This window comes from Centroberyx affinis, unplaced genomic scaffold, assembly GCF_046629955.1.
Source record: "Centroberyx affinis isolate AG114_WGS23_722 - 3 ecotype Tasmania unplaced genomic scaffold, CSIRO-AGI_Caff_v1 ptg002886l_1, whole genome shotgun sequence".
Lineage (NCBI taxonomy): Eukaryota > Metazoa > Chordata > Actinopteri > Beryciformes > Berycidae > Centroberyx > Centroberyx affinis.
The window spans coordinates 28,615-51,217 of record NW_027281015.1 but is presented as its reverse complement, the minus strand read 5'-3'; the positions used below and the strand labels follow the sequence as shown (position 1 = coordinate 51,217).

General features: G+C 40.0%; 1 protein-coding gene across 5 annotated transcripts; it reads right to left on the bottom strand.

The window, feature by feature from the left end:
* Positions 1–603: 603 nt before the first annotated feature.
* LOC139658390 (HMG box transcription factor BBX) lies at positions 604–22,424 on the bottom strand. Of its 5 annotated transcripts, none has more exons than XM_071536522.1 (16): positions 22,360–22,424; positions 19,413–19,490; positions 14,453–14,624; positions 14,036–14,293; positions 12,900–13,104; positions 12,732–12,799; positions 12,246–12,323; positions 11,688–11,768; positions 10,997–11,077; positions 8,887–9,739; positions 8,547–8,679; positions 6,937–7,088; positions 6,619–6,708; positions 5,927–6,121; positions 5,448–5,640; positions 604–4,914 (listed from the first exon to the last, which is right to left on the bottom strand). In XM_071536522.1, exons 3-16 carry the CDS (start codon positions 14,609–14,611, stop codon positions 4,836–4,838), a joined length of 2,625 nt encoding a protein of 874 aa, XP_071392623.1. In that variant the 5' UTR covers positions 14,612–14,624; positions 19,413–19,490; positions 22,360–22,424; the 3' UTR covers positions 604–4,835. The 5 variants fall into 5 exon arrangements, with proteins under 5 accessions (XP_071392623.1, XP_071392622.1, XP_071392626.1 ...); XM_071536521.1 differs by lacking the exon at positions 22,360–22,424 and adding an exon at positions 20,845–20,955; XM_071536525.1 differs by lacking the exon at positions 22,360–22,424 and adding an exon at positions 20,845–20,955 and having other exon boundaries at positions 5,927–6,124; positions 6,634–6,708.
* Positions 22,425–22,603: the final 179 nt, after the last annotated feature.

The window sequence follows — 22,603 nt, the reverse complement described above, 5'->3', positions numbered from 1 at the left end:
TCTATCATACTGTAGTCATCAACTCTCAAGTGTTCTGTTTGGACTGTATGGTTTGTGCAACAAGGAATAGCCTATTAGGAACAAAGGTAAAGCAAATGAGAGAATGTGGATTGCTCCAGAGGTAAAGATACATTTTCAGTATTTCATTGCCAAATGACTGATATCAAGCATTGAACAATATCAGTAATTATTAACACTTAAAAATTTCCTTAGCACAATGAGCTATTTGTACAATAGAAACAACTGAAATTCACATTATGAAAATTAACTTGCTAGCCATTTCTGGGCAGTAGAGGCAGAAACAGAGAATCTGGTGTATGTAGGTCACACAGATAAAACAGCCTTACCAGCAAACAATAGGAGTAGAAGCCTTATTTTAATCAATTATAGACAAAGGGCTGATGTGTGTGTGGGTGTGTGTGTGTGTTTAAGAAGCAGCCTGGACTTCTTCCACAAGAGATGTACAAAGCCATTTGAGGGCTTCTACCATCACACCGGTCCGAGGGAATAGCGACCCAATGGAGACAAAAAGTTTATCAATATCATCATCATCACCAATGAAGAAAAGCCGTTCACACAGATGCACAGATTTAATAGATGTTATTTTAATAGGTGTTCAAGAAGTAATAGTTGCGTCAGCAGAAAGTGTAAAAGGAATAATAGTTGCATCAGCAAACAGTGTTATGACATAGGAGTCGTGGGTGGGGTGGGTGGGGGGTGGGGGGGCTGAGGGCGATGGCTAAGGGATCCCTCACTAAGCAGGGGTTCCAGTAAGGCAAGGCTGCATTTAACAACTGGGCTGTAACAATCAAAAAACATACCTGTCATGATGATTACTATTAACATAAATTAGATTGAACACATGTTGTACAAACTATCGGAGGAAATAGACTTAAAAGATCTGGCTAACCTCTTCTTCACAAAAAACAAAAGGAAGCCATGATCTACATTCCAGTAAAGGGTACATAATCTTATACAGGTTTATGTATAAATGGATGCATATTCAGTTGTATATTTCATTGTTTTTTTTTTTTTTATTCGACTAAACCTATAAAAAAGGAATAGTAATAAATAAGTTGAAATCCAAGCATTCAATTGATCTATTTGATTGCAGGAGTGTCCCTGTTGTTTTAACTGTCCTGAACAGAGTTTCACTTTGACTGCAAAGAAAAGGAAAAAGAAAGAGCAAACCGGGGGGAAGCCGTCGTCCCGCCGTTGAAATTATAAGAATCTCTCAATCATCAGTCTAATGGATGCTCACACGTTAAGTCCTTTGGACTTGAAACCTCCACACATTTCCAATGAGTTTGCAGCGCAGCAGCTATCTTGTCATGAGAATTGTTGGTTGTAAGGAACTATGCACCTAGGAACAGTATACCATCGCATACATACAGTACAATCAAGACTGAATTGGAATTAGAAAAATACAGGTACAAAATGATTACATTCAAGAAGACAGTACTAGCACAAAAGGGTATTATTTATAGTCATTTAGGTAACTAATATAGGAATTTCAACTTTATAGAAGCATTTTCTAGATAGAAAAAGTGAGGGGAGGGGGAAATGATAGTATTATGGCTGTTTCGTAGATGTGTGGGTTTGTTATTGACTGGATTCTAGCATATATATAATAGTTAAAATGCATAATTTCCATAGATGGGGTAAAAATTATATATTTTCTTTAAAGATCATGATCGTTTTGGTTTGGGTCATAAGGTGCAAATACTGTATATTAAAAGAGGCATTGAGTGGTGCCCTTTTGTTGCACACCGTTCCAACTCTGGGTTCAAACACCAAGGAAAACCCATTAGATACACAGGATTAGTTGTGCTGATATCATGTTACCTGAAGATTTATACACCTAAAAAAATGCAGTGCAACTGTTATGCTAACTTTATTTTTTGTCTTTTTTGTCTTTTTACAGGATTTCCATTTGAAGATAACTTTCCCTTTTCTTTGGCAAATGTCAATAAACTCACTTGCTATAAGCAAATATATCTCTCTTTTGGGGGAAGACAATTTCTTTGTCTTTGCAAAGAACTACACTGATGTCCACCAGTGGAAGAACTATACAGTTTACTGCTTGGATGATATCATCCTTAATGTAACTTTCTCTCATATCTGAAAAAATATATATATACTATTAGGATTATCTTAAAGCATATTCTGTTTCCCTTAAGCTTAACTGGGAAACACTGGCTTGTGGTTAGTTTGTTAGCTTTTACCGTCAAATTTAGAGAGGAATCATATAGCATCAATGCATGTTCTGCACTATTTGTACACAAGGGCCTATGCAAGCAAAACATTTTTACCATGTAACAATGCCTTGGTTCAGAATAAATACTCTATTTCAAGAGGCAAGAGCTCTCTCAGACCCATATCTTGTTTGTCTGTCCTGACGCTAAGAGTCCGCGAAGCACACTTAACACATAACCAAGAAATGGCGATGCAGTCGCAGTCAAACACACACTTCCAGAGGAGAAAAGACGAGCTCACTATCTAGAGACGGTGCTTTTTATCTCAGTGCCTATTCGCTTAGCAGGTAAGCATTGATGCATTCATCGTGTATGAGCTTGTTCTTTTTTGACAACAGTCTTAATCCAGTAAACCTGACCTCAGGAAAGACCACTGAAGTTAATAAAGAAAGAGGAAATCCTACCTAGTTAAAAAGAGCATCAGAAATGCACACAACACCTTAACAGAAGAGGAATCGAGTAGAAAAAAACCCTAAAAAAAACCAACTAAAAACATGATTGAATCTAAAATTTGCGATAAATCAAGCATTGGTCTACACAGAGGAACAGAAGGCTATTTGTAGCATGATGGCAACATCCTGGGGTTATTGGGCTTTTGTTGGGGAGTCTAAGTAGCTTGTGATACACACTGTATCTGCTGCCCACAGTCTGACTTAGCCTGCGGCAGCTCTTTCCAGCTAGTTCCAACCCGCGGGAAGACGACAAACCTGCAGCTTACTCACAGACGCTTCAGTCCTTACTTTTCCTCACCACTACCGCTAACACACTGTAAACAAAAGTACGGCCAGGAGAGAGATCTGGAAACGGAATGACTCTGACCACGCAGCGAGAAAACAAAGCTAAAAGCAAGAACAACACCAAGTCGCATCTAAATATAAATATTTTTAAAAAGCAAAATGATTTCTCATGGCCTATGAGTGGACCATTACTTGGCAATAAAATCTCAAAAGGCCGATAGGGAACAAATGAGGGAAACATTATCTAATGCCTCGTCTCCATTAGGTCTGTTCAACCGGGTTTGGACTAGTCGTAGTATGGTATGGCCTGATTAGCCCGCAACTTGTACACATCGGATCAACGTTTCATTTCAGCACACAAGCAAGAGAACAGTCAAACAATAGAAAACTGAATTTCATTGTTACTCTTCTCAAAATTGATAATTTTATGAGACAAATAGCAATTCAGTAAAACTGAATGCTGCTGATATTTAGAATCACCAACTACAACTGTGAGCAAGACGGGCTCTGACATGGCTAAACTGTGGCCAGTGAAGACAAGGCATTTTACTAGCCTACCAAGAACCACTCATACTTCAGCTACAAATTAGTGCAGTGTTTGTGTAATAAACAAAAAAAAAAAAAAAACACTATCTCATGAAAACAAGTCGCACACAAGGAATTAGCCTTTCTAACTGCTACGCAAACTGCAATAAGATCAAGTATCGACACAAACTGCATTTCACTATTCAAAAATGTTTCAACCGATTTCAGAACTGTGATGGCATTGAGCAAGAGGCTGGTCGAGGGCTTTGTGGTGGCATGAGGGTCTAAGTGGGAGGGTTAAGGCTATATCTGAATCATTTTTTCACCCACACACTACTTTCCTATCACAAGAAGCGGCTTTTAAGCAGACCAACCATCTCATAAACTTGACATGGACGTTGTGAACCAACTACTAAAATATAATAACCGAAAACAAACAAAATACCCTTAGCTAGAGTGAACTCTGGTTCAAACGCAAGGGTGTACACAGGTCTACTCTTACACCTTCAGTCTAAAGTGATTATACTGGAGCTACCACATACCGTTTTACAGTAGCACTTTCTATCATAGCAAGTCAAGGTAGATATTAAATACTTAGCCTTGATTTCTTCATAATTTGAGTACACCGAGTTAGTGTACCACATGGAAACACTAAGTGAGATGTAGGTAATGGAAGCCTATCTGTCATGATCATTTACCCTGGTTAAAGTCATTTTGGGTTGAAGCTGGAAGGAATGGAAGGGAGCCACAAGATAAGAGCTATTCAAATATAGAGGTATTCTACCGGAGGTGGAGGGAACTCTTTCAGTAGGTGTGTGTGAGGTAAAAAGGTGACAGAAAGCTGTGTTCTTGTATAAAACGAATGCTGTGTTGGGTTTTTTTTTTTCCCTACCTAAAATGCTATTTTAAATTGCAAGACGTGACCTTAAAAATGGCCTCTATGTGACGAAAGGATATACGATAAACCCATGACAACCATCTCTATAAGGGAAGCCATGCACTGGGGGACAGCTTGGTTCTTCCACAGGCCCTGCCGGAGCGTCTAAGGGGGTGAGAGGAGATCAGAAAGGCATCCTCCTCCTAACCAAAGCGAGGCTTCGGGAGAACACTGAGATGGTGAGGAGCAGGGAAGAGGGGAGGATCTCGTTCCCCCCACCAGAAACCAGAGCTCAAGCAAATTCACCACAAGGGGGGGAGGTGGAGTCTGTCCGAAGCTTCCTGCTCAAATCTCCCTTCAAGCGTAGGGTTACAACATCGAGGAACGTGAAGCTCAGGCGCCTACGTCCATGTTGTGGCTTCTCATAACAGCAACTGCGTTTCACTGATCGGCGCAGGAGATGAGGACTGGAGTCTGGGCGAGGTCTTTCTTCTGACTCTCAGCTAAGCCTCGCTGGCCTCTGAAACAGGACACAAAGACAGGGCTTATAGTGTGTTCACACCATTCTGCTGTTTTTCAAATTGCCAATTCCTAAATCCAAAGGGGAGCGGCTACTAGGCGGATGACAAGAGTCCGCTTTGAAAAAAATGTTGCACCTGGTGTGATTTTAGGCAGAGCGGAGTGCTTTCAAAAGTTGAGAAAAGTTAGACTTTTAAGAGCGGATCACATGACATGGACAAAAGTGAAATAGTGTGAATATACAGTAGATACAGAAGAGGATTAGGGCCCCATGTGAAACATTTATTTAAATTCTGAGATTAACATGCCCAAGGCTGGGCAAGAATACAAAGCAAGTCCTTGCTTGTCACCAAAACTTTTGTCACTTTGTAGGCAAACTATTGTCAGTAATATGCTGAAGAATATTTCTACAGCATATTATTTCTTGTATTTATTGTTTATCAATCACTTACTATTGATTTATGAACTGGCCTATAGAAGGACATTATTACAGTATTATAACAATATAGTGTGAAAGCTGGGCTGAGTCTCTACCTGTGAACATTTTCCATGGCTGCTACCTCGGCGAGCGCTGCCAAGCTGAAGAAAGCAGGCAGCTCTTGCGGTATGGGGCTCCTCTCCGCTTCCTCTGGTCTGGGAGTACTGTAGCACCCTTTTTCATTGCATAAATTCTGTTGGGGTAATGGCTTCTCATCCTGTTCCTGGTTCAGGTCCCTAGTTTTGTCTTCTGTAACAAAAAACATTACAAGTCTCAGCGACAGCAGTAAAGTATGGCATTAGCATGGCAAGAAAAACATTCCATCTTTCATGTTACATGTCAGTCTGTGGACACAAAAGTAAGACAAATTATGGAATAACATGTAAGGTATTTGGTATTTTAAGAACTTTGCCTACAAAGTGCTAACCTTTTTGAGAACTATAAATATAATATAGCATTATTTGGCATGAAACTCTTCCATTGTAAGCTTAAAGATCCAGTGCCTGATGCAGGCCAAAACAGGTTCATTCCTCACCCTCAGCCGGAGACACACTGCCATCAGCTGTGCGCACCAAGTGGGTGATCTTGCTCTTCCTAGCCTTCCTCTTCTGGCTACCAACTAGCATCTCAATACTAGCGGTGCCCTGGGCATCTGGGCACATTGTGGCAATGGGGGCACATGATTTGGCTTTGGAAGCTGAATCCGGCATGGTGGAATCACTCTGCACCACTGCTGTGGAGTAAAGGTTCATCAAAATGATGCTCTGGATCAAGATGATTTGGATGAGTTGGCCCATGCACATTCACATTCACAGTAATGAAAATCAATGGTGCGACAACCAGGTTTAAATTTTCTAAACAGTTCCTCATTTGTCTCTTTACTATTGATGTGCTATGTAACCACAGGAAAAAATATCTTGTATGCACAATGGCCTTAACAGCAAAATCTTAATGAAGAATTTAAACATGTCCTCTTCTTCACGGTAAGATAAATTCTGTAATTCAAGTTCTGTTTTTAACAAACTGGATAACAATATAAAATAAAAAATATATAAATTGTTTATCATATAAACTGTGACATAACTGTTGGAGAATATACAGCAAAACTCACCTTAAACAATCACCTTGAATAATGACATTATGTGTAATCAGTTACTGTTGAATGTGTTCAATATGAAAACATTCACATCTCTACTATAATGCACAAACATCGACATTCTAGTTCACCTTTTTCCACATCACCTGGTTTCTCCTTTTTGTGTTTGTGCTTCCTAACAATCTTGTGGAATGAAGTCTTTTTCTGAGATGGAGATGGCCCTGATATAGTAAAAAAACAAAGAAAAAAAGAGCATGGGAATGCCATGTTATGGAGTCAAAATGTTTTTGATTTAACAAAGAGAGAACAGGTTTTGAATAACAGAAGCTGTGAAAAACATGACTCTACAAACAAGTGCAGAGTGGGCCATGGATGGGATGAAAGGATATTAAAGAACAGTCATTATGTTTATACACTGGAGAAATCTTCCAGCTATGCTTTTTCCTCACCTTTTGGGGCTTTCGGGGCTTCTTCTTGTGCAGCAGAGCTGTCGGGTTTCTTCTTCTTTGCCACAGCAGTGCTCTTCTTGTCAAACGTCATTGGGCTATACTGTGGCAGGCTGTTGAACTTCTTCTCAAACTCTTCCTCCAGTTTCCCTAGGCTGACAAGTAGAGTTTACAGTTTATATATTTGAGCATATAACAATGTTAAAACACAGAAGAGACAACAATAAAGAGTGTGCAGCTAAGGGGCTTATAAAAACATCCCACCTCACAAAAAAGATAATCAAAAACAGGAACTGCATAACAGGAAATTCACTATCATGACAGATAAATCTCTTTAATTATTTACAGTCCTGATGCAGAGGCTGAGGCATGGTGTGATATGTCAGCAAGTAAAAAGTCTTTCTCAGAGCCTATGAATATAAAAAGGCATTCCTCAAAACAAAGTCAACACAAAGAGGTGGAAATAGAGAAAATCACTATTCTGATATGAATATCTAATTATGAATAGTTGTAAGGCTTTATTTGTGCATTGTGTACATTGACATATCTGATAAAATGCTTAAAGACTAACTGGAGGTGGCAGCAGTATTCCCATACATTGACAGCCCCAGACTCACCGCACTGATAATTGAACTGAATGTTGTTAACAAGTGAATGTGTTGAATGTTGTGTATGAACACTGCAATGTTCTGTGCTGCCAAACTGAATTTCCCTCAGCACAATAAATGGCATTGTTACTTGTACTTGAGCAACACCATCACCGATACACTGAAATGGGAAGACAGCATAAACACCCACAAGAAGGCTCAGCAATGGATGTATGTCCTGAAACAGCTGAGAAGACTCAATAGGGCGGCCTAGTTCTTATAGAGATCATCCTTTAACCAGCAGACACAAGTTCAAGCCCCACTGTCAGCAAGCATCCACCCTGCTGAAGTGTCCTTGAGCAAGACACTCAATCCCTACCAGCTCTAGAGGTGCTGTTCTGTATCTGACCCTGACCTCTGACCTCCCTGTAGACCAGAGTAAGAGAAAAAGAGAATTTCCGTATGGGATCAATAAAGTACTTTATTCCCCAGACAGGGAAAGCACTGAGAGCATCCAAACCACCTCCCATCTGATACAATATAGCATCTGTTCACTAACTCAGGTTTGCTACATATTTTCCATTTCAGTTGTCCATAGTTTATCTTGACTCAACTACAAGATTTTGTTCGCCGTTTGATATGATGTATAAACTGATATACGATCAGTTAAACTAGACTAACCAACTTGTGATTGACCGTATGAGCATGACGAGTAAACAGCAGTGCATCTAAAAATCTAAGAAATGCAATCAGAACTCGAAGAGTTGGGTTACTAATAAATCATAGACTAGCAATATACTGCATGTTGTTTGTACATTGATTGCAAATATTTCTGATCTCTATCAGGACATTTACATGGTACGTTATACACATTAAGTATGTCTGTAAAAAGAAAAAAAAAACACAGAAAAAGAAACCAACAGTAAGAAAGTCACTGTTCTTTAACATTATGCTGTAAAATTACTGCTGTAAAACTACAGTGTACAGAAAACAACAAAACAGATACAAATAAGAAAAATGACCAACCCCTGTGAAGATTCATCTTTGGACTTGGACTTTTTCAGCTTCTTGGGGTTATTAGGTCCCATTTGAGAAACAGTCCAGCTGTCGTCACTCCAGTTTGCATCATGGTCAGATGCACGGAAAGCACCTCTTTTACCTGGAAACATATGGCCACCAATTCAGAAAGGAAAATTGATTAACTAATGAAATACACTTGTACTTTCAACAACTTTCATCTCTGGAAATTGCAGTAGTGGGCAAATAAATTCACTGTTGATTACTTGTCATAACACACAAACTTAATACAAATGGATGATGCTGCCTACTTTTATGAACCAATTTTCCCTTGAATCAAGATGGATACCTCGGTCAATGTTGGCTCTCAGAGAAGTCAGCATTCCCTCGGAAACCAGGGTCTTATACAAGGCACCTTTGCAGCTCCTCTCTGACTTCCTGGAACCACGGCTCTCTGTGCTGGACTCTGCTTCATTCGGCCTCTCCTTCCCCATCTCTTCATCTTTGAGCTTATCATGCGGAGGACTGGAGGGGGAGTGATGGGGCTCTGTCATGCTGCCCTCTAGGTCTGTGCTTCCGATACCTGCTTCTTCTTCCTCATTCTTAGGGATGTCGTCTGTCGTCTCCTCCTTCATCTCCACCTCAGAGGAGCCATCCTGCCCATCGTGCCCATGGTCCTCCTCCATCTCTTCATCTTTTTCTTTGAGAGGGCTCTTGACTTTGGGCTTACTCTTCTTTTTGGGCAAGCCGGAGTTTCCACCACCAGCGCTGCTGTGGATCTTCTTCTTGGGCTTCTCCTCGGTGTCCTTCCAGGCCCCTTTGGCCACTGCCTCAATAGTACAGAAGACACTGTCCAGGTCTGATTCTGCATGATCAGATTTCTTGATGATCTTCTTGGCTGAGCAAGGGATCTCATCTTTATCACTTGACTTGGCCACCTCTTTTTTCTTGCTCTTCTTTTTGACACGTGCATTTTGGCTGCCAGGTTGTGGGGGAATGGCATCAGTGGAGGTAGAAGACGAAGAGGAGGAGGAGGGTAAGAGAGGTGATGTGTGAGGGGAGGGAGGATGGTCATGGGTGTCTCCTGTCTCCTCCTTGATCTCTGCCTTGACTGTGGCTTCTTGGACAGAGGCTGTGGAGGAGCTGTCCGGTGGCTGCGATGTCACCGTCTCCATCTTCCCAGCTTCAGAGGCTAAGCACATCTTACAAAACACAATTCAAAATCTAGGTCAAACAAATGAATACGAAAGTGGAGCCAGATCACAAACACATTTGCTAGCCTTTAACTGCCACCGGTGACAATTGGTTTAAGCATGATATCTGACATGCTAGCTACCTGTGGGTCATCTTCTGGTTAAAGACACCAAAATGTAACCTAAAACAAATTGTGCAACTGCAATTAGTTCATAGTTAGAGACCTATGAGTTTCAAGCGGCATTTTTTTGGTGTCCAACCAAATCATACAGATATAAGTTATTGCTAATGTCACATTTCATTTTAGCCAGAACTGTTAAATAAATGGTCAATGCACTTTAAACTTTTAAATAGTTTTTTGTTTAAGTCTATGTGCTACATACTTTACTGTACCTACTGTACACTAAAAACTAACCATACTAAAAAATGGGAGTACACTGCAACCTGTTCAAATTTCATACTGAAAAACTGCTCCAATTTCATATCGCTAGGGGTATCAAGCATACTGGGCATGTAAAATGATTCTGTGATCGGACTTATATTCGTTTTATATTCAAGTCAATTTTCACACCAGAAATCCAATTCAAAATGCGAACGATTCAGGGTGGTAAGTTGATTTTCACTTTCACTCTCTTAGCTATAAAGTATGCTGACAATATGCTTCATAGACTTACGTTATTTATAACTCTGTAAATTTGTTCCCTGGCAAGTCCATTCAAATGGCGGGCCCTACTACTCAGTATGGACAGCCGATCAACACTGCAGATGCTGAAGCTGCTATCGTTTTAGTCTTGGAGGTCTAAACTGCATGGCAGTCAATGACATTCACAGGGTTCTGGTACTTCTACAACACTGCTAATTATTACAGTACACACTTAATTTCAATGCTTATAATGCAGTCATTTTTACTGTTTGAGCTATAAAATTCACTGTTAAGTATGGGGCCCAATACTCTAAAGCAGTGGTTCTCAATCCTGGTCCTCAGAGCCCAGCTGGTTTTCATTCCAGCCATCTAATCAGGGACTGATTTACACCTGGGATGCCAGGTGAATGCAATTAACTACCTGATAGCACAGAAAACCAGCAGTACTCTGAGAACTTCACAATTTTACAATCTAACATGAAAAACAAGGATAACTGATGTTAAAATCCAATCAGGTGAAATGGGTATTTCAATTTGAAGCTACAGTATGAATTGATATTGTACTGTTGAAAAGCATTTCATTGTTCAAAGTGCACCCTACATAGATTGTATAATGCATTACCTCAGCGAGCTGGAAGAGAGCGGACTGTCTGCATGGCTTTCCCTCTGGTGCCATAGACGGAGATGACTGTGAAGATACCTGCTTTGTTACATAGGAGAAACAGAAAAAGGTTTTGGTATGACATTGAATTTCACCACTAAAATAGGTTCTTCCTTTGTCTTAGGATAGTTGAACTTGTATTATTACACATTTACTACTGACCACTACAGGCAGAAACAAAACAAAGGACTTTGTCTAATACTTCAATCTGTGATGTTACACTGATGTACAGCTTCATTGAGAATGAATAGGAAAATACGTGACTATATACATATATAATAAGTGACTTTCATATCACCCAGGTAGAATTTCTGGATATATGAGTACCTTTGCTTGTGCAGAATGGTTACTGTTGCTATAAAATGACGCCAATTTTGGTTGAACAAACAATCTATGAGGCAATAAATCAGTCTCGTCACTGGAGGAACTTGGGTGGAATATCTTGATATCGGGGCATCTTTGTTCATGTGTCAGCAATAGTATTAACTTTGCCTATGCACTGCCTAACAATATTGTCACAAACCATAGTAAACTGGATAAGCTTTCAATTTTGGAAAGGCATGATCTTAAAATGAATGCCTATCTGTAAGCAGCGAACGCAACTAAATTATGGGAACTAGTGCAGAATTGCAGACTTAAGATATAACTGTACCTCGGTCAGTGAGGAAAGGGCAGACTTGACCCTGCTTTTAGTAATGTCAGGCACTCTCTTCGGTATGGTTCCAGACGATATCTATAGATGGAAATGGGGTGCACAACATTAAGCTATGCCAGGCTCTTGTATCAAAGTTCTATTATGAATTAGAAAATTCAAAGATGACAAATCAGTGCTGAGTGCAAGAGGATTCAACCAATTACCCTTCAAATCACTGATCTGATGCAAGCAAACCAGAATAACACTATAGAATCTTTTAATGAAAACAAAGTGAAGATGATCAATGCATTTGATCAATATTTACATAATGTGGTTTGTGTCTTCCAAGACGAAATGTGGGATACTGTAGCCCAATTTGTGCAGGGCTGGGTATTTTGTTTTAGATGCTGGTGCTTTGTACTAAAAGCCTGGCTAGATTATTTGTGTTGGCACATATCCTCATCCAGTCACAACAGCCCTGTGACCCACTTTTGGGTCACGACCCACTGTTTGAGGGAACACCGTTCTTAAGTATATAGCATGCAGGAAGAAGAGAAATATAGCCTCAGAACTCACCTCTTCCTTATTCCCTGGAAAGGGTTTCCCCTCGCCGTCTGTGTCAGGTAAACTGGGTTTAGGAGTGCTGGAAGGGATCTAGAGAAGGATGCAGTACTGGAGGTTAGTTGGCCCATTTAGTCAGGAATGAACCTCATGACCTTTGCCACACTATAGTCTTTGGCAGAAATCAGCAAAAAATACAATACTTGTTTTTTTTTTGTTTTTTTTTATTCAAAAGCATAGTGTCTGTAAATACTAAAAACTCCAAGTAGTTCATTTAATTGAAAATAAGACATTTGGTTAGTTTTTGTGCTGTAGATAAAACTGACAAGAGCTAACAATGGACTGTCCTCCTCTGTCCAAGAACATCTTATCTTGTCACTGTTACACAGAACGGATCTGGGTGAAAATATAAATGTTAACTGATGAGTCTTTGAGGACACCTAGCTGAGAGCTGGTGCATTACAAGGAAAGGCCTGTGGGTGGCTTCCAACAGTGACCTACCTCTCTGGTAGTGAGGGCATGTTCCCCAGCCAACAGCAGCATGCTAAGGCCTCCCATCTTTGTAGGATCTGATGAGGAAAGACAGGAGTTACACAGAAATACCTGCATGTTCTTGTATTACACACAACTAATCAACTGTAAATGTTCCCAAGACACGTTTGCACACACCTGCCATGGCAAAGTTTAACTGTGGCATGCTGTCGGTTTTGGGCACTTTTTTGGCAGTGGCAGAGTCCTTGGAGGAGTTGGAAGGGAAGGACCAAACTTTTTTGCGGGGGTTGCTGACTGGCTGGCAGGATGGGCTCTTTACTGGTTTGTTGGTGGTCGGGCACCACTTGTAGCCTGGGTTTGCCTTCATGAAGGCGTCCTTGTACTGAAAGAAGACCATGTAGAATTGATATTATTATAAGCAAAAGATAACAAACTGTTGATAACTAATTGCTTCTATTCTTCACAGGATTTCTTGAGCAGTCAAAAGACCAATATTGGTTGTCCCAGTCCTTTTGGTAGTCTGAAAACTATACTTCTAACATATGTGCCAACTTAAGCTGATCAAACCCCATTTCCCTTCTTCAAAAGGATTTTTTTTCATTTTGCAATGATCAATTAATATGGTTAAAAGCAAAAGAAAAGAATCTGGTAAGGTGATGGGGAAATGGGGATGAAAAAAAACAAACTTGTATATAAACACTGTAGAATATAGAAATAAATGTCTGCTAGACTGTACATGTGCACATACAATGATACAAAATGCAATAAAAAAAGACAATTTTTATTTAATAAAACAATGGATCATAACTGGCATCATGTATATAGCTACTTCAATTTTAAGCTCAACTCCTGTTTTTGCTAGTTAGTCAACGAGCTGTCAGCCTTTGTCACAATGCACATAATGAGAAAAACTGCAGAACAAAGTTGTCATCTTAATGTACCATTTCAATTGCTTACAAAGTAACTAAGTATTGTGCTAGGTCAATAAAGTCAAATAAGTCGATTGCCCACAGCAAGATACCAAACCAAATCTTTGGCTCTCAACAGAAGGGTATTTAAATAAAGACAAAAGTAAGCAGGACTTTTCTCTCTTGCTTTGTCTCTTCCTTGCTGCTTTTATCATAACAAGTTGGATCAGCTTTTACCTTAAAGTGATATTTCACTTTGGTACAAGTGGTGGTTCGGTTTGGTACAAATGCCTGAGGTTGGTGCTAATGAAGTCGCACCAGCTCTTTAAGAAAATTAAACTGAACCAAGTTGAAATGGCATCGGTGGCGTATGGCTGCCATTGCCAATCAGAGAGCAGTGCTCACCTCCTTGGCCATGTCGGTGTACTTCTGCTTCTCCTTGGGCTCCAGCACAGCCCACCAGTCAGCCAGGATCTTGGTGGCCCCGCGGTTGTCCAGGCGAGGGTGTTCCTGCCGCACCAGGGACCGGTGGCGTTTGCAGAAGAGGAGGAAGGCATTCATTGGCCGGCGAGCCCGCTGCTCAGTCGAGTCTTCCTCCACTTCCTCCGCTGGCCCTCCGCATTGCACCTGCGATCCCTGGTCCTGGCTGCACAGCACCGGCTGCTGAGAAACAAATTCAGAAGCCTTTCGTTGCAATGGTGTACTATGTTGTTCTGTCGCATGTCTCTGATGAGCTGATAGATCTGTATGACAAACTAAGCTTTGTTGTTCAATGCATGGATCAAGGTGGTAAATGAGCATTCAGAGTAGGAACACACTCACCTTCTCCAGCTCCTCTTCATCTTCCTCTTCTTCCTCCTCAGAGAAATCCAGCGCCTTTTTGGAGAGAAGTGGGTGCCACTGCAGACATTTGCGTTTGGGGCGCTTGCCACTGACCTCCCCCACAACAGGTGGCTCCTTACCCCTTCCTCCACCCTTCATGGTACTACCGCGCCTAAAAATGAAAGAAATAGGCATACCATAGGACCACATCAAGGTTAAACTAAGGATGCACTGGGAATGCAATGCAAAGATGGCAACCAACATCCACCCACCATGTGCTTCAAGCCATTTCCCCCCGTTTAGAGTGTGCACACTCCATTTCATATGAATCCATCAACTTCCATCCATCAACATTGGATATAAACACATTTCAATGGCCACTGAAATGTTGCTGTGACTGTCAAAACCCCAACACCCTAAATCTTTAGTTTTCCAGTGTGGTTTGAACCTGCCTGTGGCTAGTGATTTCTCCACATTGTAGTGATATTTTACTTTGCCAGAATATTCTCATTTCTAGTGAAAATACCTCTATAAAAAGTCATGAATGGTCAGCTGGCAAAATTGGCCATTGGGGATACCTGTAGTCAGCACCACTTTCTTACTTTCATTTTGAACACCAACTCTAAGACATCGACAAACAAGGAACAGTACATCTGGGTAATAAAATGGTATTTGATTCTCTGTTCTGGATCGCACTTGTCCAGAAGTAATTTTCGATGTTTGCAATTATCGAAGTTAAGAGCTAAGGAAAAAAGCTTGGATGCTAGAGGTGATGATGGCAAGACAATCTAGTGTTGGAGGTTCACTGCCCCTGAACTTCTATGGAGAATCGTTTGCTGAAAAAAAGAAAACGTTCTACAGCGGTTGAAAAAATTAAACAAATTAAAAATGTGGCTGCCAACAATAGCTTGCTAGCTAGTCATAGTGTTTCACCTGGCTAAGATGGTTTCAGAGCAGATATGATATAAACAGTCTCTTCTGATGTTTGGTTAGGTACACATTGAATCAACTATTCTGTTTTGTTCGCTAGTGATTAACCAATTAACTTGTAAGAGGGTGGGGCCTATCACAAAAGTGGACATATGACAAATCATCATGAAACTTTGTACAACTTTAATTTAACTTTGTCCCTTTAAGTGTTTATAAATCAACATATACATAGGGGGGTACTACAAATGCAAAAAAAACCTTCTCTATAAATGTGGCGGACAAAATACTGACATCTGTTTCTCATGCTCCTTAACAGACTATATTTGAGGTTTTAATTTCAGTATATTGTTATATGAGTCATATAATAGCATATAACTAACACAACTTGACAGAGTAAGTTTCAATTTGATACTTTGGTTCATACATTATGTCAGGTCCATGACTTGGACTATACAGTACATGCCAATTTTGGTCCTAATCCAATGATATTTGATCAAACAGGATCAAAACTTCATAACAGTGCATGGCCAGTCACAGTAATGCAGCTATAAAAGATGGCTGTATGGAACTTATTATAAACACCTGTAACGGACATTCATATTACTGTAAAACATGCTAGAACTTAAACAACAACAAAACATTAGGCCCTTGAGAGCTTTACATTTGTGGCCTTGCAACATTGGCATGAACCCCAGAATTGCGACTTGTGGCTATATTTAGGGGTCCACGCCTGTGGGGCTGAAACCCCATTGTTTTGCCCCAGATTGTATTTTCTTTCTAAACAGGCCACTTAATTCCCTATGAGATGTTACATGCTAGAGACATAACACCTTCCAACATAACAAACATTATAACCTCCTAGCGTCATATGCAATATGACATCAACTGACGCAATGGCACAGATATTTTCATTTTGAAAGGCCTTCCTCACAGTTTATACACATATCCAGCTCACTTTGCTCTGCATATTTGTCACTTGGATTCCTGTACAATTGCAAAATGAATATTACTGCCAAAATATTTCATGTTTTTCATACCATGCCGCTGGACTGCTTGCGATGTTTAAAAAGGATCTGACCAATGTTACCATGTTTTTCCCTCATCTCCATAATGGTTAGCTGTCACTTAACATCCACCACCAACAATTTGAGTTCTACCAATGCCTAAATAGCATCTTTGGACAACAGAATTGGTTTGCCTATGTAAGGTCTCTAAATATAAAAAGCTTTCCATACAATTTTTTTCTATAAGTCATCTCTTAACACAACACACAATGTTTTCAGTTGTGTTGTTTACTTGCGTGAAATTGTTTGTGAAACTAGCATTTCAGCCTTAAAGGGTCTTACTAGCTTTACAATTCTGCCCCGCCTACCACCAGTTTGCAATAGTTGTGGCGTTTGAATCAATGGGAGAAGTTAAGTAAGCACACCCCAATCTTCCAATACTGAATTTTTTAAAACAGTTAGCCTAATCGCAGACAGCGTTTTACATTTTTGACCAAGATCACAAAAAGTAATAATCTGCGATACAGATCTGGAATACATTCAATCCAAATGTGCCTAACTGCATTGCCACCATTAACCAAAATATTTTCCAAAAAGGATTGAACCCCAGAACCACAGAACCACTTCATTTGCTTCCTGCTGTAGTAATAGAAATTCTAAGTACCGAAACGGTTTGAAAGGATGTATGTCATGTTGAGAGTGTAATGGTCTCCTTTCATACTGACTTGCAGTAGAATGCTGGTGCCAATGTGTTAGAAACACAAATTACGACATTTTTAAACCTAAAGCAGGCTTGATTGGGTATCATTATCAAAAAGTCCTGAACCTTCCCTTTAAATCTCCAAATTGCCACTTCTGTCTATATATCGTTTGATACAACAGGAGCAAAGGAGCAAGTGAAGAAGCCAAATTATCCCCCCACTGACCATGATTTCATTAGCCTTAATTTACTATGCTAATTTTCTCACTTAACTCGCCTTGGAGGATCCCCACTACTGAAGGACCCATGTGTAACATGAAACAGAGCAACAAAACAATGATCATTTTTAGCTGGTTTACCAGCTAAAAAAGACCAATGAGATGCATTGATAATAATGAATATAAACATACATAAAATACAGTGGTCCAGAATTCCTCATAGGGATTGCCAAAGACTACGCGATCATTAAAGGAGATGGTGCTCATGTGGAAAACCTTTCCTGATGCTGAACTCAGAATCAGACATTATTGCAATTAGTAAAAAAAATCACATAATTCCTCCTTTCAATTGTCTCTTCAGCCAATCTGTCTGTTCATGGCTTCATGTGCATAAGAATTACTCTGAATGTATGGTGATAGCAATTTGTGGTGAGGAGGATGTCTTGCCATTTGCCCCCGGAATTACATTTTTATTATTGACTTTTTGGAGATAGTAGAGACATCTTAAACCCACCACTGAGCACCCTGCTGTCGCTGGCAAGGAATACTGACATGTCCCCATTATCTTGACTGAGCTGCTTGGCTATGGACAGTAGTTATAACACTGATTTACTATTTACTGGACTATAACTGCTCTTTTAACATTATATCTCAGCTTACATGATCAGAAATGGTCGAAAATGTGAGTACACCCCCTAATGGAATCAAAGGAAGGATATCCACCAAAATAATGGCCTTTAAATACATTCACCACAATGGGATGTTTCATTGCTGCTGTAAAGCAGTTCAAGATCACTGAACTACTGTGTATTTGGGATTGGTGATGTAATTTCCCTACATACGACGAGCGTTTGACGATTTGATCAGCAAATAAATACCAAACCGCAGCTTGTTTACCTTATTTTGTTAGTACAAACAATGAGTTTGTAGTTGATTAGTTTTAGTCTCATCAAATCTCTGACAATGTGACAGGTGATCTCTAATTGCTAAAGTAAGTTGCTTCCTTGTTTCAGTGTTTGAACTCTAAGAAATGTACACCAACTGCCACTATAGACAGGTGGGGACCTGTGTATTTTGGAAAAAATTACAAGTGACCAAAATGAGAGTCTGAGAAAACTAATGTTTTAAATGTGAGCAATAGGATAAAAAAGTAGTGAAAAATCGGGCTGCTGTACTACAAAATATTACATTGCTGTTCACCGATGGGCTGGAAGCTATTGTCTGTTGGTTGTTTGGCGCTACACGAGCTGCACAAGATCATTAACGGGCTCTGTGCTTTTAGAGCCTTCCTTGGCAAGTTTTCATTGCAGAAGAAGATAACAGGAACAAAGTCACAACAGAAAGTGGTCAGTTACCCACAGAAGAACTGCTACAGTCTCCCATTTCAGGAGTTACACAAATTGAGTTACAAATGGAAATCTTTCCTTGATCCTGTCATATTACCAGACTCCTGAGGAATGAGGACGTTAGTACACTTTTATTTCTTTATCAAGCAGTTATTTAAGCAAATATTCTAGGGACACTGGAATATTTGCTGTTGTCTGGGCACTGTAGCTTTGACCCTGGCACTTTTTACTTTGGTGGCTTGTAATGAATTAAAGTATATTCTACTGTTGCACTCATTGTAAATCACTCTGGATAACATTGTCAGCTAAACTCCTAAACTGTGAATGAATCAGGGAAGTAAATGAGATTCAGCCTAGCCTCTTTTCACCTTGATGCAGACTGTATTCAACTTTACTGTTTGAGGTCTCTCTGCTGAAACTACAAATATGCAAATATTCAAACTAGCATAAGTTCATGTTATAGACACCTAAATGTTAATGTTCTACATATATAAAAAGCAGCAATACAATTTAATAATAATTAAGCATGCCAGTATATTGTAATCATATAGGTGCATGTATTTGTTTTCGTCTCTATAGTTGCACTTCCTCTGGAGACATGTCAGATAAACACAAAGCAATCAATGAATGAATGATGTTTGATTATGTGACTGTAACAAGCTACTAAGTTATTGATCTGGAAGACATTCAAACTAGAGGATGAAAACAAGACTCGGAAGTGTTTGTGTTTGTGAATGCTGAGTGGAAAACAGGGATACTTACTCAAGAAAAAACTATGGAAATGCTGTATGAATGATGGGGATGAATCTGCCACAGCCTTTGTCATGCAATGACGATGACCTATAAAATACAAGACACTGCTCTCAGTCAAGCGTTACATTGTCATCGCTGCAACAATTTCCCCACAACATGAGCTCAAGTCTGCAGTGAAATGTGAGCAAAGCAACTTTCATACAGCATTAGTGAGTGACACTGCATAGCACAAGACCGCGGCTTCAAACTACGGTGGGACATTTTGTCTGATCTGATCACTGATCATTTCAATCGTGCAGTCGATCCGCCCTTCTGGCCAAAACCAAAGCATGTAGGCCAAAACCTACGACCACTGGATGCATTTAACGCAACATTATACAGCTTACAATTCAGCAGGCACAGTTGCAGTGAGTCTATTGCTGCGCAGAGGTTTAGTTGTGTTTTCAGGTAAAACTGCTGATGCCCGATCGGACTGCCTGACTGTCTTAAGAGTGAAGTCTTGAGCGACTGTATCGAGCTTTTTAGGCGGAATAACAACACTAAAATTGTGAGGTTGACGGATAAACGATGCGTTTGCCTACCTAATATGCTCCTATCCCTAAGCTCACATTTTCATCTCCGTGCAAAATGTCGATCTGGGCTCTGACAAGACAGACAAGCCGAATGAGAGTCCATCTTGCTTTGGTTTGGAGGAGAAAACCCAAGTACAGTACAGTAGTAGGGATATTTCACTCCTGTCAAACTCTCCGATGACAATGTCGTCGAAACGTCTCCCACTCCGAGGAAAAAAACATCCACATTCATTAATTAAACTGGGGATTTTCTGCCCAGGCACATGCATCTGTGTGCAATGTTTTGCTGAGCAGCAGCTCCATTTCCTAGCAGTGTTACTAGGAATAAAAGTAGCTAGTTAGCTTGCTAGCACTCCAGCCTGCTAACTGGACGTGTCACGGCTATAACATGCAATGGTTTCCAAACACGCAGAAGATACTTGAAAAGCTACTGACAAAACATATTGACGAAACTGTAACTAAAGCACTTGTTCGTGCTGTTGCAACTATTCGTTTCGATACAACGCAGGCTTGTATGCATTTAATGCGGAGAGGAAGGGAAGGGGGGGTCATACCACCTCACAGAGAAACAGTTGCTTTGCCATATATTTTACACAGCGATTTCAAAGAGGACTGAATTAAAATTTGGTCAACGCATTCACGGGAGAAAGAATTTACAGTCTGTGGCACAAGTTATCGATGAAATCTCGACGGAAAAACAAATTCAAGGGGGAAGAGCCAGCAGGCGGACATCATGTCCAAAGCAGCGATAATAACAATTTTTCAGAGTGACTGACTGAGAGGTTCCGAAAATAACGACCGGGTTTTAACGGAAAATCAATAAAAAACAAGTTCTCTGTCATGAAGGTCTCCTTGATGCCAAAACATACCTCTAATATCCAGCTCAAGTGCCGGGGGGGGCCTCTCATCATCGGTGGCGTCCACCTTTTTAACTTATTGACACATCATAACAGTTCGGCACTGGCTGTACTGAGCTCAGTTGGGTCAAGTCAAACACAGTTAGCCAGGCGGAGACCGGAAGCAAGGCGATTTTTCTCCATAATAAAAACGCAAAATGTGTCACTTGAGGTTAAGGAAGCTCTCATTCCATCGCCTTCAGAAATAGATGTGCCACTGCTGTAGGTTTCAGTTGTAGGTTTCAGTTTCAGAACACTTTCATTAATAATTGGCCTGATGTGTTATCTGCTCTGATATGACGGATGTGATTAATTTATTTGATTACATATTGTATATTGATCAATACTACATTGGTCTTCTCTGGGGAACCCTTAACCTGAATTTATTGTAATACAACATTCTTATTAGATTCCACACAAGCATGCATTAATATGTTTAAGAATTGTTATTATTATTATTATTATGAGTTTCAGCGGATACTTTTAAAATCCCATGGTCTAAATGCTGTTTCAGAGGCTTTACTGCCCTGCCAGTAATATTGGGGAATATTAAATACTTTAAATTTTTCTTAATTATTCTAACATGAAAATAATCAAATTTAAACATAGGCCTACTGCATAATGGCACAAAATCTGCTGTCAGTAGCTTCAATCCAAAGATATCAGTATCTGCATTCAACAACCCATATAGATCTAACTTTAGTTCAAATTCCAAGATAGTACACATCCTTCCGAGTCGTCTATATTTTCTATTTAAATGCCATATTAAACAGACCTTTGTGGTCATGAAATTATACTGTGAAAAGGACATTTTGCTTTTTGTTTTTAATTTACTCAAGGTTCATCCTTACATGTGTTCTTAATTTTCATGTTGGAACTTTGTGTTGCTAAAAAAAAAAATAAGGTTGCAACATCTTTTAAAAGTTTTACTTTGAAAGTTTTGACCGGAAGTCCTCTTTGTTTGTTCTGTGTAGCTTGACACTGGTACAGCAACACACTACTTCTCCCCTGGATGATGAATGTTACCGTCGGCGAAGGCGAGACACAAAACGACCTTAACCCACAAAAATAACACGACAATGCGTGAATTCCACCAGAAACAGAGACTTGTTCAGTCACATACTGTGTTGGAAACACTTTCGTTTTCCTCGAGGTGGGAAAAAAAAATTCACATCTATATCCCAGCCACCCTTCCTCCCTCCCCTCCCCCGGCTTGCAAAGTGTTCATACCCAAGCATTGACTGGCCTGTAGTTGCGAACATCATCCCTGACTTAACTTTATCTTTTAGCACTGTCCGCTTGACAAAGGTCAGTGAAAAGGTGTGGGCTACCTAGTTAGAAAACCCCGATAAGAAGATACTGAAAAGGTTGGTTACAGTCTGCCTCAGTTGAGTGACTACTTGATATAAGCTTCCTGGGTGTTGAGCGACTGATAAACGGGTAAAAAATGTTGGGGAAAATGTAAAATTGTAGTTTAACGGTACTTACCCCTTAGCAGCAACGTAGTAACCGAGTAGTTAGTTGTTTAGGTCTGTTTCACAGCCTTAGCCATAAAATGAGCACAACAGTTTTTGCAACATACTGTACATAGTGAAAATATCCACCCATCATGTAAGCCTGCGCGTGATTGGACGCTCTCTTTGATGGACAGACCGATTCCGCCAGTCAGAGGCGACGTTATATTCTAGTATTGTTCTGAGATTATTGTAATGTCTTCATAATGTTCAGGACG